At 45.8% G+C, this 17,963-nt stretch overlaps 2 protein-coding genes across 6 annotated transcripts in view; both read left to right on the forward strand.

The window, feature by feature from the left end:
- Positions 1 to 17,963, forward strand: part of MOCOS (molybdenum cofactor sulfurase) — a 252,479-nt gene that overhangs the window by 95,516 nt on the left and 139,000 nt on the right. The gene's annotated exons all lie outside the window — the stretch shown is intronic.
- Positions 8,593 to 17,963, forward strand: part of PTPN3 (protein tyrosine phosphatase non-receptor type 3) — a 98,506-nt gene continuing 89,135 nt past the window's right edge. For 2 of the 5 annotated variants that reach the window (XM_083709191.1, XM_083709192.1), the window contains exon 1: positions 8,696 to 8,880. In XM_083709191.1, coding sequence (XP_083565317.1) covers positions 8,832 to 8,880 — 49 coding nt within the window. In that variant the 5' untranslated portion in view covers positions 8,696 to 8,831. Of the gene's footprint in view, positions 8,881 to 17,963 lie in introns of all 5 variants that reach the window. The other 3 variants (XM_083709187.1, XM_083709181.1, XM_083709183.1) reach the window with 3 other exon arrangements.

Below are 17,963 nucleotides of genomic sequence, written 5' to 3' on the forward strand. Positions count from 1 at the left end.
GGCTAGTTAATGCAAGCTGAGGGGTTTTTTGAATGCTGGACGCCATTTTGTTGCACATGCTGCTGCAAACTTTGCAGTGCAGACAGGCCGGGGAGCCATCTTAAGTTGAGGCTGCATAGGCCTTGTGGTACATGTGATTCAGATTCTGTTCAGTTGAACCTCTGGTTACAAATTTGGTTGGACAGTGTTCTCGAAGCTACCAGCATGAGTTTGACCAGACTGCAGGAGGACAGGAAGACTGGATTGCCTGGAACAGGTGAGGTTGCAGGTCCCTTATTTTCAAGGCTGCTGATCCCTTATTTTCAAATCTGTAAGTTGACAGCTATGCCAGAAGGCCTTGGGTGGGAGAGAGACAAATATTTCACAGAGGATGGCCTGAGAGATAAGAGTGTGGGGTTGACCTTTTGAAATATTTAAATGTTATCCTCTGTGAAGGAAATGTTTTCATTTTTTGTGTTTTAACTCGAACCCCCAGACCTTTGTGGGCAAAATACACTGCGATACACTTTCTGTTGCAAAATTTACACAGAAGTAGACCTACAGCTTATTGCTTATAGGGCACTGACACCTGCACAGCAGGAAACAGTGCCCCCAAATGTCAGAGAATTAACATTAACTGTTTGGGCTGAAATAAAATAACAAGAAAACCCAACTCTACAATTCACCAGATGCTGTCCAGGTTACAACAATGTGAAATACAGCATTAATAATTACAGTCACAACCTGAGTGGGTCTATATGCTTTCCTCATATGAAGTTGAATGAAATTGTCAGATGCACTGCCTGGGGAGGAATCTGCACAGCTTTGAGAACAGAGAACAGGGAGAAGGTGGTTGTGTATCAATGTAATGCAAAAGTGGGGGGGGGGGGTTCCAACAAAAGCTGGCCCAGGGGTACACAAATGCCCAGACAGTGTTCCTTTTGCAGTAAAAAAAAAGATGTACCATATTGGCCCGAATATAAGCCTCACTTTCCCCCCAAATTCCGACTGTGAGAAGTTAAAATGCGGCTTATATTTGCGACCTTACAGTATGCAGCCAGGAGCAGCAAGGAATGGAGCAGCTTTGGGTATTTTTTATCCCCCCCCCCCCCCCAATTTTAAAGCTGCAGCTTATATTCGGGTGTGGCTTATATTCAGGCCAATACAGTAGATATACCGGTATATCTGATATATATTTAGATATATATCTGGTAAAGCTCTTGATTTTGAGATTTTTTGGTACCAGCTACTATTGATATATTGGACTAAAATAGAATGCTCCATTTTTTCCCAAGCAAAAAAACCACATTCTTGGTTTGGTTTAGGGACATTTTTTTAGTCCACCCCTAGAGACAATTTGGTTCATTTTAAAATAAGTGTGGTTTTAATAAGATATTATCCTGATTCTTTTTAGATTATGAATTTTTATTCCAAGAGTTAAATGAAGACAAAACATTAAAGTCTGACGCTGAATATAATTTATCTGCATAAAGGACTTTATATTATTTTTTATTAAGTATTTGCTTGGCTTATAAAGGGACTTTATAATCGGAAAACGGAGAGAATGTATTTACTTTGTAACGCAAGAAAATCTTTAATAAAAACAAATTTTCCTCATGTTGCCACTAGATGGCAAACTTCCTCTTTCTGCTCTATCTCTTTTCAAAAAGAAATGTAATCTCATCTGGCACTGGAAAAGAAGCAAGCCAACACCCCTTTGGAGAGGTCGGACTACTTTAAGGGCGCCCAGCACAAAAGCCCCTAGTCCTGTTTGTAATTTGACAAGTCAGGGGCTCTTCTCTTATCCTGCCTGCCCTTTTCAGACCAATTCCCCACGAAACAAATCTCCGGGGGGGGGGGCACTGGGATGCCAACTTCAACCCCTCTGCCCAAAGGAGTTTGGCTTCCTAAGAGCGGGGAAAGACCGGAGGGCGCGCCCTCGGGGCTCCTCCCCTGTTTGCTGCTGAATCCGAACAAGTAGCAAACTGCAGAAGAAGGAAAGAGACACTCTGCCGCCGGCTCAATTCCCTGGGGAGCGACGGGTTTCCGCCGGCGAAAGCCATGGGAACAGAAAAAGAACCTCTCGGACCCGCGACCAGAAATCCCGGAACAAGCGGACCTGAGGGGGAACCCTTTGTGTTGACGCAGCAGGCCTGGGACGCGCGACATTCGCTTCTTTAAAAAAGCAGCCTTTTAAGCGTGTTATAACATTGTGCCACCAGGCGGCGCTTTGGGGGCAACGTGATTTCCCCTTATGAGTTACAGATAGGTAGCCGTGTTGGTCTGCCATAGTCAAAACAAAAAAATTCCTTCCAGTAGCACCTTAAAGACCAACTAAGTCAGTTCTTGGTATGAGCTTTCGTGTGCATGCACACTTCTTCAGATACACAGCTGATACTCCCCTTATGAGGTTTTCCTGATGTCCCCGGACACCGCCTCGGACTTTGCGCCTGGTCTGAGTTGCGCAGCCTCCCGCCAAAGCTCTTGGGACCAAAGCAGACTGTTTTCCAAAGCACCAAAAAGGGCATCCAAATCAAATCCTGTGGCCGCCCCTGATGTCTGACACTGCCGGTTCCATTCCCGTGTCATTTTAAGCTCTTGTTTGTCATTCTGCTAGTTAATTACAGCTAATTAAAGATACTCATCCATTACATTTATTTACATGTATATGTTTTGTCGCAAAGGATTAGCATGTTACATATACCAATAAAATACAGTAAAAGCAAACACAGCCTTTGACAGGCATCCCAGCTGAATCCGGCACAGTGTTTACTCTTGCCAGGGAATTTCCCTAGGACCCTCTCTCTCTCTCTCTCTCTCTCTCTCTCTCTCTCTCTCCCTCTCTCCCCCTCTCTCCCACACACACACACACATTTCGCTTTGTTATTGCCAGGTATTTCTCTAATACTAACACACTAACACAGAAAGGTGGAACTGGGAACTGCACAACAGCCAGATGGGTGGGGTATAAATTATAAAACTATGGTGATGATGATTAACTGTGATGTTGCCTCTACCCTCTCTCAGAGTGAGAACTGTATGCAACCACACATATGCAGTTGTGAACAGTCAGGATTGTCTTTAAGGATTAATAAGGTGTTGGTCAGGCACTCCCTATCTACACTAAAGGAATTCAGAATTTCAGGACCGGAAGAGTTGCATTATAGGATACTGAAGTAACTTGACAGTATTCTCTCAGAGACTCTGAGGAATCCTGGAGAGCGAGTGTGGTGCCACTGTGTGGAGATGTCACAAAAACAACATCATGCTGAAGTTGTGTAGCTGCACATGACATCTGGACAAAGGAGGAGCCAATTCACTCCTGCTAACATGAAGGTGAGGGATTGCCAGCCTCATATAACCAAGAGGCCTAAATCTATTTAATGCATGAAGGGAAGGAAGGAACTAAGTAATCAAGATTTGTTCTCCCTCAGTCTACATCTAGATCTAGATCCAACTTATATACCAATAATTTGGTATGTTATTTACCTATATACCAATAATTTAGGAACTTTCAGCACAGAACTAAACTTTTTTTTGCCTGTGCAACACATGAATCCAACCTTTAGGGAGTTTCTAAGTAAACCATTTTTAACTTACCAAACATGTAAGTTTCTATGCTAAGGGAACTGGGGAATTTTGGAAGGATGTAGAAGGGCATATTTTAAAGCGAACAGCTTATATTTCCATGTTTTGCTGCATATTGTGTGGTTTTAAATCTCTGCTAGGGTTCTCTCACCAGAGTACTTGCCCCAGCAATTCTCCTTTTATACTTGTTTTCCCTCAGTACTCAGATATAACGATGCCACAGGACTGCCAAAGTGCGAGCCACGGGGACACAGGCTGGAGCAGACCAGCAACCCAAGAGGCAGACCAGGACCCAGGGATTCTGGCCCACTTATGCCACATTCTGCTTGCAGTCTCTATGACGATCAACACAGCTCCCAGGGTGGGCTGCCTGCTTGGCGCCCTTCAAGTGCTGCGTCGGCTGGCTGGGCTCCCCCCTGCATAGGTGGCGCAGCATGCTCCTGCTGGGCAGGGATGCTCCGGTGGTGTCGGCAGTGAGGGCTGGGTTGCCACGGCAGACTCCTTCACCCTCCGTGCTCTCCCCCCCCCCCCCAGTGCATGAGCCCCAGGCATTGTTTGGTCACGCGTGGACACTGCTGGACCAGTCCTGCTGGGCAGTTCCTTAGAAAACCTCCTTTTTCTCCACTGTCACTACTCCTCTCCCTCTCGTAGGTGGTAGCATGAGCTGAGCCCCCTGCAATGGTGGAGAGGAGTGGGAGTGATGAGAAATGTCTTCTCAAAAATCAAGAGGAGGGTGTAGAGCCTGCAGCAGCCATGGCAGTGGCATCCAGTGAAATTTCCTGAAGGGAAACAGGGTCAGAGGCACCAGCATGGCACCCACTGGCAGAGGAAGGGGGGTGCGGGTGTTGGGAATTTCATCCACCCTTTGCTGCAGACATGGGATTGTTACATGTCTCATGTCTGTTTACATTCCAGCACAGATTGCTGGCACGAGCAGAACTTCCGCTCTGTATTGCTTTTGTTTTCAGTCTCTCTCCGAGAAGACAACAAGGAGAGATGCCATGTTTTCTTTGTCTTGATTTATGTATAATAAATGTGTAGTTTAGTATCTGTCTACAGCCTCAGGCCTCTTCTGTTGCGCAGTTTGCACTGCTGAGGAAAGTCTGCTCAGGTCTGCAAGCTTGAGTCACTCTGCCTCTCCCATAGCCACCCCGCCCCCAGCTGTAGGACACACTCGCCAGGCACTCGAGCGGCTAGTTACGCCACTGATTGCTCCTACCTCCCTAAGGCTTGCAAAAGCTTCCTGGGCTTTGGGAAGGAGACACCAAGAGAACATTAAGGGGAATAGTCTCTAGGGAATAGTTCCCTAGTCCACTGAGCCTGGGCAAGCACCTTTGGGTGGTGGGAAAGCTTACATTTTGATGAGGTAACTGGGTGGTGGTCTTTCTCCCCCCTCCCCCCATGCCACTTTCAAACTTTAAACCAAGGCAAGCTACTCTACTCACTTTAGAAATCTCTTAAGAAGGTCCTGGGAAATACAGTGGCTTTGAGGTGCCCAGTGACACTGTTGGGAGAAAGATTTTAACTGGCATTTTTGTTAAGAAGGAAAATGTTCCTTGAAAAAAACACCTTTCTGCATTTGCTGTGGGGGCACCTGATTTTGAAAGTGGAATGGCTTAAGCAGGGTTTATTTCCAGGCAGAACTCACCAGACCTCAGTTCTGGCACCTCTCAGGCAGGTACCATTGCCTTCTAGAAAAATAGCACTGGGCTTACTGTAAGTATTTAAGGGCACACCTCTAGACTCTTGGCTTGAGGGAGAGATTTAGAAAATCCCTTTTCAGATGTTTCCAGGAATTGAATTGTCTTGGGATACAAAGGTACCACACCTTCTTCTTTTCTTGCTTTAACCACCTGGGGGTCCCCATTTGAGGAGAGAGGCTACAAAATTGCCAGGCTGTGGGACAGCCCCCTCCCCTTGAGGCATGTCTGACCCCCACCATTGTACGCATTTTGTTGGTGAGCCAAGGCACACCTTTTTGCACATGGCTTGGGGTGGAAGGTGAGTCCAGTGCACCACTCCCTCTGCAGGGTTGCCTGTTGGTTTTGCTTGCTGTTTGACACAGTTTAATGGATAGCTCGGTGTTGCTACACACTATGTGATTTGCTTGTTGTTTTAAACTTTATGTAACCTGCCAATGTGGTGAAGAGCAGACTATAAATGGATATAAATAGACGTCCTGCTTTTAGACTCTTCTAGTAATATGGCTGCCTTGGATTCCATGTGGGCACCAAATGTCAAGATTTCCTAGAGAAGAGCACCCTGGCAATTTTGATAGCCCATTGTTGCCATGCTCTGCACACACGTGTGCACCCATCCAGGGTGGCATGCTGAAAAGCTAGACTTGGCTTTGTGGGAGGCTTAGTGTGCGCAGCGGAAGACACTCCCCTCCACTGCAGTCCGTACCTCAATTCTCCGTACTGCTGTTACTATTATTTACACCACTCTTATTTCAAGGAACTCCTGGTGGCATACAGGGGTCTCTTTTCCCCACCTTACATCCCTGTGAAGTAAACAAGGCTGAGAGAGAGAGAGAGAGAGAGAGAGAGAGAGAGGGGGGGGGGGGGAGGGAGAATAACTGGCTCCAAGACCTGAGTGGGCTTCATGACTGAATGAGGATTTGAGCCTGTGTCTGCCCACTCCTAGCACTGCCCTCCAACCCACTTTTTCTCTAAGGGGGTGATGGTCCACACTGTAGGGCAGGAGAGGATGGCAAGTGAGGCAGGAGGATTCAAGGACAATCAAAGAAACAATTAAACATTTCAGTGTAGTTTCATATTGTATAAGGGGAGCAGGTGGCGCTTTGGTCTAAACCACTGAGCCTGGGGCTTGCTGATCAGAAGGTCAGCGGTTTGAATTCTCGTGACAGGGTGAGCTCCCGTTGCTCCCGTCGTTCGGTCCCTGCTCCTGCCAACCTAGCAGTTCAAAAGCATGTCAAAGTGCAAGTAGATAAATAGGTACCACTGCGGTGGGAAGGTAAACGGTGTTTTTGTGAATTGTGGCTTCTGTCATGGTGTCCTGTTGCAACAGAAGTGGTTTAATCCTGCTGGGCACACGATCCAGAAAGCTGTCTGTGGACAAATGCCTGCTTCCTTGGCCTGAAGCGAGATGAGAGCCACAACCTCATAGTGGTCTGACTGGATTTAACTGTCCAGGGGTCCTTTACCTTTACCTAGTGCAGTACAGTATAGTATCAAAATATTTTTTTTTTATTTGCAGAATATGGATAGATATATTTTCAAAATGAGACCTAGGGCAGCAAGAGATATTGAGGACAATCGTAGCTGTGATCAAGAATCACTGTTCAGAGTGCGGGAGAAGACTCATTTAATTCAACACCAATAGCAGGCCCAAGCAAACCTCCAAAAAGAGAAAGTTTGTTTATATGTGGATAGCTATATGCGTCTCAGTTTCACATGGACTGGAAATGAAAATCTTCCTCAGCCTATGGGCTTGATCTGCGGTGAGAACCTTTCTAATTCCAATATGGCCCCAAAACAATATGAGAAAACACCTGTTGTCAAAACATGGACATCTGGCAAACAAGAATGTTCAGTATTTTAAAAGGCTGTTGGTACAGCGAAAATGCCAATAATCATATTTCAAAAAATGTGTAGAAATCTCAGATAAGATGCAGATTATATCTTACCAAGTGGCTGAATTGACTACTCAACAGAAAAAATTGGGCAAAATAACTGAAGAATTTATTGATGATGCTGAGCTGCATTGTTTTATACTTTCTGGTTTGTCCTGTGATCATATTTTAAAGTAGTTCTAACAAAAAAAATTCCTTCCAGTAGCACCTTAAAGACCAACTAAGTCAGTTCTTGGCAGTGGCGTAGCGTGGGTTGTCAGCACCCGGGGCAAGGCAAGTAATTTGCGCCCCCTAACCCGTGGATTTGCGCCCCCTAACCCTAACCCCCAGATGTTGTGGCCGGTGCGGCCGGCCCCCCCTGCACCCCCCACGCTACACCACTGCCACAAAGTAGTGCGAGGCTTAATCACATGGCGGGGAAGAAGGCAGCAACTGGGTCCCGGGGGCGTCTCTGATGCGGCCTTACGGGCACCATTTGCAAGCGGGGAGCGGCAGCCCCATCCGCGCGAGCGCGCCCCCCGACGCAGGAGCCGCGCAGGCAGGGCTGGGGGCTGAGGCGCCAATGGAGGGCAGATGAAGGGCCTGCGAAGCCCTCGAGCACCAGAGAGCTGCTCCTGGTTTCGCGGGGCGGGGGGCTCGGCCGGGGGCGGCAGCCCTTTTGTCCGCAGGATGGCAGCGGCGCCACCGGCCAGCCCCATTACCGGCCCGGCCAGCCTCCCGGGGCGCCAGGGCTCCGCCGCAACTAACACCTTCCCTCCAAAACTGGGCTGGTCGGATGTAGTTCTCTCCCGCGCTCAGCTCTGCGCTGGGCGGCCGCTGCATTTTCCCTCCCCCAGATAGTCCCTCCCTTGCTCTCTCTCCGCTCCGCAACGCAAGCCTGGCACCCTCCCCCTCCACAGTGGGCGACCCGGCAGCTCGGATCAGATTCGCACAGCCAGCACTGTGAGAGAGAGAGTGAGCCAGGACCAGGTAGGGGCAGAGAGCTCCGAGTGCGCCCCCAAAAATGTTGCGCCCGGTGCGGCTGGCACCCCTTGCACCCCCCACGCTACGCCACTGGTTCTTGGTATGAGCTTTCGTGTGCATGCACACTTCTTCAGATACACAGTAGTTCTGTTATGTTATAAATCAAGCACTGCTAGGAGTTCTTTCCTTTTGTTTTTCAATGTATTTGTTATCAATAAAAAGTTCTGTGTGGTGCAAGTAACACTCCCCCCCCAAAAAAAAAGTGTGGCCCAGAGAAAAAAGTTTGAGAACCACAATTCTACCCATTGCATCACATAGACTCTTCCTTCTGGATCTGCTGCGGTGAGGAAAGCTTTGCCCCCTCCATTTCTGCCTGCGGTGAAGTTGATAAAGGTCCAGAAATCCCACCAGGGAAAAAGCCTCTAAAAGAAGGCAATGCTGAGGGAGGCATTATCTGCACCCGTCTTTCCAGGGCTGTGCGAAGGGTGGATGCAATGGCCATGAATCAATTAAAGCCTCTTCTGACACATGAAGCGCAAGAGCTCCTGGGCCTGTTTAACAGGTTTGTCTGGAGCGGAAACAATATGAACTTGTCGCTATTGTAACTAGGACAAGGCAGATTCGTGCTTCGTGAGACTCTGGGTTCTTCCATGTACAAAACTGACCATCTTGGAAGGGAGAACAGGAACAAGCAGCAGGGGAAACCATGGTGGAACAAGATCTGTGGCCAGAATGTGCCTCGACTCAAGAGAAATGTAAGTTTATAAAAGTCAGGAGGGCAACAGCCTCATTCAGAAGATGGGGAAGTCCAGGAAGTGGGAAGCCGGGAAGTCAGCATTAATTACAAGCTTCTGGGCATCTAATGGGATTATTGCATTTGAAATGAAAAGGTGAAAGGCACTGATGTGAATCATGAGGAAAAGTTGTTATAAAAAACCCAGTTGCTGGAGCAGGGGCAGATAAGGAAAATGAGTTTCTGGCACATTGAAATGGAGGGGGAAAATGTTTGGAAGTGCCTTTTGATACACTAGGTTGTTTGCTACAGAAGTAGGTTCTTTTTTCAGTAATAGCTGAGATTCAGAGCAGTGTGTGTGTGTGTGTGTGTGTGTGTGTGTGTGTGAGAGAGAGAGAGAGAGAGAGAGAGAGAGAGAGAAGTTACAGAAAACCTTTCCACACGTTATTTTATTATATACTTTAAATATTTACAGCCTACCTTTCTGCTAAGTTAAATACCGGTACTTGATTGTGACCTGCATCCTGAACTATTTGATCTGTCCTTTACATATGTTTGTAAACACACTTTTTGGCACATTTTAAGATGTGTACTTAAAACATCTTGCAATCTATGTATTGGCCCTGAGCTTCCAGAGAGAGCATCAATAGTAGGCCTTTTTACGCATGAGTCTAAGGCACCCTTCCCCAACCTGGTGCTCTCCAAATTCCTTGTACTACATCATCATCATCATCATCATCATTATTACCCCACCCATCTTGCTGGGTTTCTCCAGCCACTCTGACGGCTTATAGCAAAATATTAAAATACAATAATCTATCAAATATTAAAAGCTTCCCTAAACAGGGCTGCCTTCAGATGCCTTCTAAAAGTCAGATAGTTACTTATTTCCTTGACATCTGATGGGAGGGCATTTGACAGGGCAGACACCACCACTGAGAAGGCCCTCTGCCTGCTTCCCTGTAACCTCACTTCTCGCAGGGAAGGAACTGCCCCTTGGTGCTGGACCTCAGTGTCCGGGCAGAACGATGGGGGTGGAGATGCTCCTTCAGGTATACTGGGCCAAGGCCATTTAGGCAGTGGCAGAGCTTCATTCTCTGGCACCGGGGAGCGGAGAGCAGGTGGGGGTGGGGCCCCCAGCTACGATGGCACCCCACTGGGATTGCGCTGCCAGGTGAGGTGCACTCTCCGCGCACTCCTCTTCCTCCACCAGTACATTTAGGGCTTTCAAGGTCAGCACCAACACTTTGAATTGTGCTTGGAAACATATTGGGAGCCAATGTAGGTCTTTCAGGACCAGTGTAATATGGTCTCGGTGGCCACATACAAGGCTGGCTTGTCTAAAAGCTCGGCTACACATTGCATACCCAAGTGTGTAAGAAAACCCTGACTGGCCTCTTCTTCCTCACAGAAGAGGAAAGGCCTTTCCACTTGTGGGATTGCATGAGAACCCCATTCCTGGAAGAGGCAACATTCCACTTTCGATCATATGATGAGAACACTAAATATGCTTAGCTGTGTAATAATCTAGAATTTAAAATAACATACCAGTTAATGCAGTAGAAACTGCCATATTCTTTCATTTTGTTTCAATTTCTGTTCCACCTCTTCACTCAGTGACAGAGACAATAAAAGCAGAAAATTATTAGTATGTAAATGAAATAGGAGCTGAAATGAACTTCTGTGCTGTTGTATCACAGGCATACACAGCAGTGACTGAAAAGACAGAGCATGACGTTTGCCTGGCAGGATCAGAGCAGAGAAGTGTCCCCAACAACAGCCAGGCAGAGGCAGTGGGTGCTCACAAGCACCCTCTTGTCCCCAGCAGCTGCTGTTTAGAAGCACCTGCTGCCTCTGGACACAGAGGCTCTCCTAAGGTGTCTCATGGCTACTAGCTGCTGGGTTTTTTCTGCCCTCCATGAATTTATCCAAACTTCTTCTTTTTAAGCTACATGAAGTCCTGGTCATCACGATGAAGCCTTGCACAGATGCCTCACCAATTCAGAGGGTGGAGGCTCCTTAAGGCAGGGATGGAGCTATGCTCCTCCACATGTTGTTCAACTCTGATCAGCCTCAGCCAGCATGGCCAGAGGTCAGCGATGGTGAGCACTGGAGTCCAACAACATCTGGAAGACCACAGTTCCCCTACCCCGCCTTAAGAGGTGCGTTTCCTGAAATGCTTAGCAAGTTGCACCTGTTCTCCTCATGGCCAGCCAGATGCCTGGGAGAAGCCTGCCACTCACTCCAATGTTGTCACTGGAGCAGGGCACTTGAGGGCAGCTGGCTAAGGGAAGAGATGCCGGGCTGGCGCATACACCTCTGTGTGTTCTGCAACAGCACTTGACTCCCTACCCCTCCACACCTTGGGCACAGTCTACTGTCCCATCACAGCAGTCCACATTTATTACAACACTGCAATACGCTCCAACCGCTGAGACACTTCTGCTTCTAGATAGAAGAGATACACACGGCAAGAGAAAGAATTTCCCACTTCACAGCAGCAAGGCTGCAAAACAGGGTCTTCTGGTCTTCCTTTTTGCAGCTCCCTCCTGCTCACTGTTTGCGCAACAGCCTTCCTTGGGAGACAAGCATGTCTTGAGATAGCAGGCAGGAGGCTAAATCTTGTCAAGGGTGCCTGTGGTCACAGCTTGTGCAGATCTTAGATTCCGCCCAGCCCCTGCCTTGCTCACAAACACATACCTAGGATTTGAATTCATTAATAACTTTGTTGTTTCAATTCTTCCTGTCACAACCTCATTATTCTGGAAGAGTGATAGTATGCACAGAAACCTGCAGCCTCCAGTTCCCTCCCTCCCTCCCTCCCTCCCTCCCTCCCTCCCTCCCTCCCTCTCTGTGGCATTTCACCAACACAAAGACTCATGCACCTGCCATAGGTGCTGCAGCAGGTGAACGCTTGACACTAAGATCAGACTGGAGGCCAGCAACAGATAATTTTTGGATAATGACATTTACGTGCTTGTGGAGTTTGCAGGAAAAACAGGAGTGTATCAGCTCCTGCCAAGTTCAGTAGAGCCATATTCAGTCACTTCAGATATTGATCTTGGCACCTCTGGGTGAGCAGCATTCAGAGGGAGTGAGTCACTCATTTGGATCACGGAGGGCAGAAGCCGTCTCAGCAGGCACAGCTCCACCTTTGGGCCCTTTAGCCTGGTCTATTTATTGTCATTTTAAATTGACTGTGATGCACAGGAACTATTATGCATAAACAAAAGGCCTTTATTAAATATTGTCTATTAAATTGCATTTTTTAAATAATATTTATTCAGAATTTCATAAAAACACATTTAAAAAAAAAACAAAAAGAAAAAAGAAGAAGAAAGTACAAATCTCGAATTACATCTTTTCAGTTACTTATTTCTTGGACCTCCTCACACCTCCTTTTTTGTATTCCACTTTAATTTGTTATTCCAGCAAATTCTTCCCATATTTTTCAATTTTAATTTAAGTGATTTAACTTGACAAAGATTTAACAATCTTATTAATTAAATCCACATCTCCTTTCCATCTTTTACACATAAAATACCTTAAAATTTCAAAGTTTCAACCATATTTGTACATTACTCCTTGAATCCTTTCTACTAAAGCCAATTGGTTCCTTTTCAGCATGTTCCTAATATTCCATTAATGTTATAGAAATTCCAAAAGATAAAAAGAAATTTTTCTTATTATAAACTTTTCTGATCCAACATCCCTTTTTCCTGGTCACGGGTTATGTCAGTCCCTTCAACCCATTACATCCAGTCCATCAATCTGGTGATCTTATGTCCGAGGCCCTTAAGTCTCTTCTATGCCCCTTCTGCAGATTTTCTTGTTCTTGTTTGTATTTATATCCTTCTTTGTCTTTTGTTGGTTTCTTTCGTGGTATCTTGTCATCGACTTTATAATCCAAAAAATAAATATCCAAAGGGTAGTTGTCAACCTGCTTCCTAGCCCCACCAGAGTTAAGAGCTTCCTTGCCTCCAGTCACTTCCAGATAAACTCCAAGCTCCATCTTCCACTGCAACAACTTTATCTCCTGTGGGACTTTGGGTCTCTGCATTTGTGTTGTTTGGGTTGTAATCCCAACCTCTTCCATCTTCTTCTGCCCTTGGACTTGCCTTGTCAAACCAAATTTTTGAGTTGGTCGCTGTATATACCTTCTTTATCCTTATTTCTTGTTGAATCATATTCACTGATTACAGCAGCCATCAAATCCAACTTTTCATTCTTCACATTCATTTTCTCACACAGCTGCTCCAGCATGACACTTATCTTGCCAAGGGCAGGCATCAAAACTTCCTTCCAAGTCATTTCTGTTCAAGGTTAAACGTCTGGTCCCACGATCACAATGAAACAGATGTAAGTTCTCAAGTAGACTGCAACAACAAACTGACAGGCTCCCTCTAGGGCAGTGTTTCCCAACCTTGTGCCTCCAGCTGTTTTTGAACTACAACTCCCATCATCCCTGACTAGCAAGACCAGTGGCAAGTGATGATGGGAATTGTAGTCCAAAAACAGCTGGAGGCACAAGGTTGGGAAACACTGCTCTAGGGGACACAGTTTCTATTTGTATCCGTCTTAAAAATGTATCCAACAAAGAAGATTACTTTCAATTTCTAATACTTTGGTTCCTCAAAATGCAGAAAAGCAGAAAGCGGCGTTGAAGTTGATTTGTTTCTCCTTTTTTTGCTATCTGTCAAAAACGCTCCCCTTTCAATCAATGGACGTCTCAATTTAATTTCTGTCCTGACACCCCGTCCCCCAGGTTTGGGACGATGGAAACTTAATTTCCTTAACTCTCCTCCTGCAGGATTAAACAGTCAGATTTCCTCCCCCCTTTTCTCCTGCTTCCCAGGGGGGTTTGTTAGTTATGGATGCAAGAAATTTCCAACTTTTAAACGATTTCCAGGCTATTAGGTTGTAAGGTCTTTGCTTCAGTCTGTTTACAAAAAGCGGAAGGTGGACTTCCTAATTAAACCTTCCTGCTCGTTGCCTAATTCACAAATTTAGCAGGTTTTTTGATCCAATTTTCCGTTTTTTACTCACGGGTACTTGTTTTAGAGTCCAATTGTCATCAGGAAAATGTCAGCGCTCTCCGGCGATGGCTGTGCGGCTTCCCTCCGTGAAAGTAGCAATCGGTTCACAGCACCGCGTTGCTCACCCCACTTCACTTCGGAGCCCCAAGAAGGGGGTTTCCTCGTGAGTAGGGGAGGCGCTCTTGGTGCTCAGCCGAACCCCACGTTCCCAGGCTTCTCCACCTGGGATTTCTAGCGGGTCCCCGTCTTCGCCGCGACGGGAGGACCCAGTTTCCACAGAGCCCGTTCCTCCGGTCAGAGGAACTCCGCCATTCGCCGATGGCACTGACCCGGAAGTCCTTATTATGCATAAACAAAAGGCCTTTATTAAATATTGTCTATTAAATTGCATTTTCACTGCTTGCCTTATTCTGCATATAGGTTGCAGTAGCACTTTGATTAAGCAACATTGAAATCCTTTCATTTGTTGCCTAACTGTTTAGTAGTTGATAAAATCCATTAACTGGACCATTTCTGAAGCCTTGTTTGAGCACAAGGAAGCCAGCAAGAAATATTATGGGGGAAATGAATGTGCTTCCAATATTAATAGGTTCTATTTCTAGTAAACCTGCCTCACTGTCTTTTTTACAGCCACATAAAGAGGACTATAGGCTTTATAGGCTGATGTGATGCCTAGGACTGTTCTTTCCTAGGCAGTGACTCATCCCTTTGCCTGCACTAATATTGAAAGCAAAGCAACTTTCTGTGGGCTAATCATTGCCATGAGCAAGAGAGGCAGCAGATGGATCACCCTGAGCTTGTCTGTAGCAGTGAAGGTTGCAAAATTAAGCCTGTAACTTCAGCCCCAGTAATCTCAATTAGGGAAAAATTAGGACACCCTCCCATACTTCGGGTCTTCTGGATGAGAGGCTCTAGGATCTAGAGGCTGGTGCAGTTTGAGCTTGAGTTATTGCCCCTGCATGATATAGATGCCAGAGCAATTCCCCTCATATGCCAGCAGAACCTTCAGGTGGCAGAGCCCTCATGGCTGTGAAGCATGTTCTTGTTATAAGGAAAAAAACTGCTCCTTTTCCCTTATGGGGTATCTAAGAGCCCATATAGAGTTCTTTTATAGGTTCTCTGTCGGTAGGATAAAATAACAGAGACCAACCAGAGAATATTGAGAAGCAAAGCAGCTAGTAAGCCTGATCTTTATTAAAGCTGTTGCAACAGGGTGCTCCCCCCACACACGAGAGGGGGGGAGGGACCCCGAGCCGTGTGCACAAGCCCTTATTTTAAATTGCCCAGCCCTGGATTCCAAGACCACCCCCTAGATACATCATACCTACATCACAGAAGGGGTGTGGCCCAAGACCACCCCTTTAATACATCAGAGAAGGGGCGGACTACAACAGAAATCTGAGTGAGTTGTTTTTTTCTCCTGTCTGCTAGGTTACTTGGTTAGATTACCTGGGCATCCTGGCCTCTCTTGTTATGATAACTACTCAATTCCTGAATCCAGGTCACAGGTCACAGTCTCACATCCTATTCATATCTTAAATGTGCCCTTAAGACAGAATTCGTGAAAGAGACAATGGGGAGATTTCCCATTTTCCTTCGACCTTGCAGAGAAATATTTGAGGTCATTTTGGGAGAGAAAATGGCTTCAGGACTTTTCTGTGGGTTTCAGACATGTGGTTTACATATTTCTATATGTTTGCTTGGTACATCTATGAACAACTATTATATATACATATAAGACCTTAAAATTCTTATAACATTCTGTTTCACTGCCTGAAGCAAAACGGGACGGTGCCGCCGCTCGCCCACCAAAGCCTCGCTCACTGGGGTCATGCTGCTGCGGCGTCCAGCGAGATCTCATGGCACTCTTGCGAGATCTCACTGGAAGCCACTGCCACTTCTCCAGCGCCAGCAGCAGGGGGAGCAGGGCATGTGCTGCACAGCAACCCTGTGGGATTCTGCCGTCTGAGGCAGCTGTCTTAGTTTGCCTCAGGGTGGGCCAGCCCTGCTGTGAAGATATGCCAGAGGAGCAGACAAAAAGGGCCGTGAACGTGAGTGGGACAGGGATGGCAGCACACTCCTGGGCAAAATGCTGGACTAGGTGGACTTGGGTCAGATCCAATGCTGTTAAATCTTGTTTTCTCATTCATGTGGTCTTAAAATGCTTTTTCAGCATCTGTATGAATTTAGAAATAAATGGATGCACTGTAGTGGAATTAGCTTCTGCTTAAACAGAGAGCCCACCACCTCCCCAAACCATTTATTTGATACCTTTGAAGGTTTATTCTAATATTTAGCTAGACTTTGCTTCTTTGAAGTTTCCACCCTCTAGTTAAAGTCCTGCCCTCTGGAACAACAGAGAGCAAGTTGGCTCTATCTTCATCCTGACAGCCCTTCAGATATTGGAAGAAGAATGCACACCTGTCTTTTCAGACTAAGCACACCCAGCTCTTTCAATCCTCAGAGGATTTGGTTTCCAGATCCATCACCACCCTGGCACCTAAAAGATGACGGACCGTCAGGTGAGCTTCTGATGAGATGACTGCTGCTGAGAAAGAGAGAGAGCTGAAGCATCTGGTATCTTTAAAAATTTGCAAATATGCAAGTTGAGCAAGCGCAGAGGAAAGCTGCTTGAGCAAATCCACTGTCCTGCATCAGAGACAGGCCAGAGCCTTCACATTGTTTTCCAGGTCTCAAAACTAGCACTCACTCTCATTCTTGGTCTGCCTCTTCCAAAAAACAACCCCAATTCTATTATTTACTCATATGCACCCACCTCCAGCTGGTGTCTCCAGCTGTTTGGGGTTTTTTAAAGCTATTTTGATATTACCTGTTCTTCTTATTTCTCCCATTCTTATAACAATTTGTACATGTGGGGAAATACTTTAACGGTATTTTCTAGTAGGTCTCTTTCAAACTGCGAGATATGATGTGAGAAATCATTCCTTTTATCCATTTTTAAAGTTTTGTTAAGTTGGTGATACTGTAACCAATCAGTTACTTTTTGATCTAACTCTGGTTTCTCTTCAGATCATATAAATCTTTCGCCTTTAACTGAACCATTGCTTTTTGTTTACTTTCTTTTTTAAAAAAATATTTTTTATTAACAAGCCAATCACATCACATTGTCCAAATCACATTAGTTCCAAATTATACAGCCAAATTTTAAATTTTGTTGGGGGTACCCATACATCAAGCTCCGCACGAGTCCAAAACTCTGGACAAGTCCAAGCATCACTTATATTACTGCTTTAATTAGACAGTTTGATCCAGTTCGATCCGGATAGTCCTTTATTACTTTCTTTCTCTTCTTGTTGTTATCGTATATTCCTTTCTTTGCGATCTCTGATGATTTTCACAAGCAGATTGAAAACAGGCATCTCTGTGTGGGTTTTGTACTCTTCAAAGATCATATCGCTCAGGGACAGCCTCTGTTCAACGCTTCCATAAACAAAATTAATCTTCGGTCTGTCCTTTATTTTTCTCAGGCTTGCCAAATAAATCAAATGAATCAGGGGGCTCTGTCAGGTCAAGCTTGCGTTCCAACATTCCTTCTCTTTCGAACGATCCTGATTCTCCTCCCCCTGTCCTTCTTTCTCCAGCAAGCCTGTCTTGACGAGACGCTATTTTTTAACTGCATCATAAAAATTTTCCTCTTTCTCACCGTTCACCAATCCTCTCTCCTGTTATAATCCATCCCACACAGTTCTTAAATTCCTGCTTGTGATTAATAAAAACGCAACGGCCTTATTTCTATCTGGGGTGAAGGGTTATTAATATCACATCGTGCAAAGAAGAAAAAAAGTTTTTTCCTCCACCCCCCCTTCGTTACAGTCTCCTAGTGGTGATTCATCAGAAGATTTACTTATCCATCCGTCACTCCCGGTCACAGATATCCATTAATCAGCAGTCTTATCTCTCAAGCATTACTTGATGTATGTGCTTCAGCTTCATTTCCAATCATATGTTTCCAATTATAATTCCAAGCTGAAGCAACCAGCACGTGCTAATTGGAATCGGCATCAGGAAGATCTGACTTCACCAAGGGCTCGTGCCAAGTGTTCAGCAC

The sequence above is a fragment of the Podarcis gaigeae genome (assembly GCF_964106915.1).
Source record: "Podarcis gaigeae genome assembly, chromosome: 13".
NCBI lineage: Eukaryota > Metazoa > Chordata > Lepidosauria > Squamata > Lacertidae > Podarcis > Podarcis gaigeae.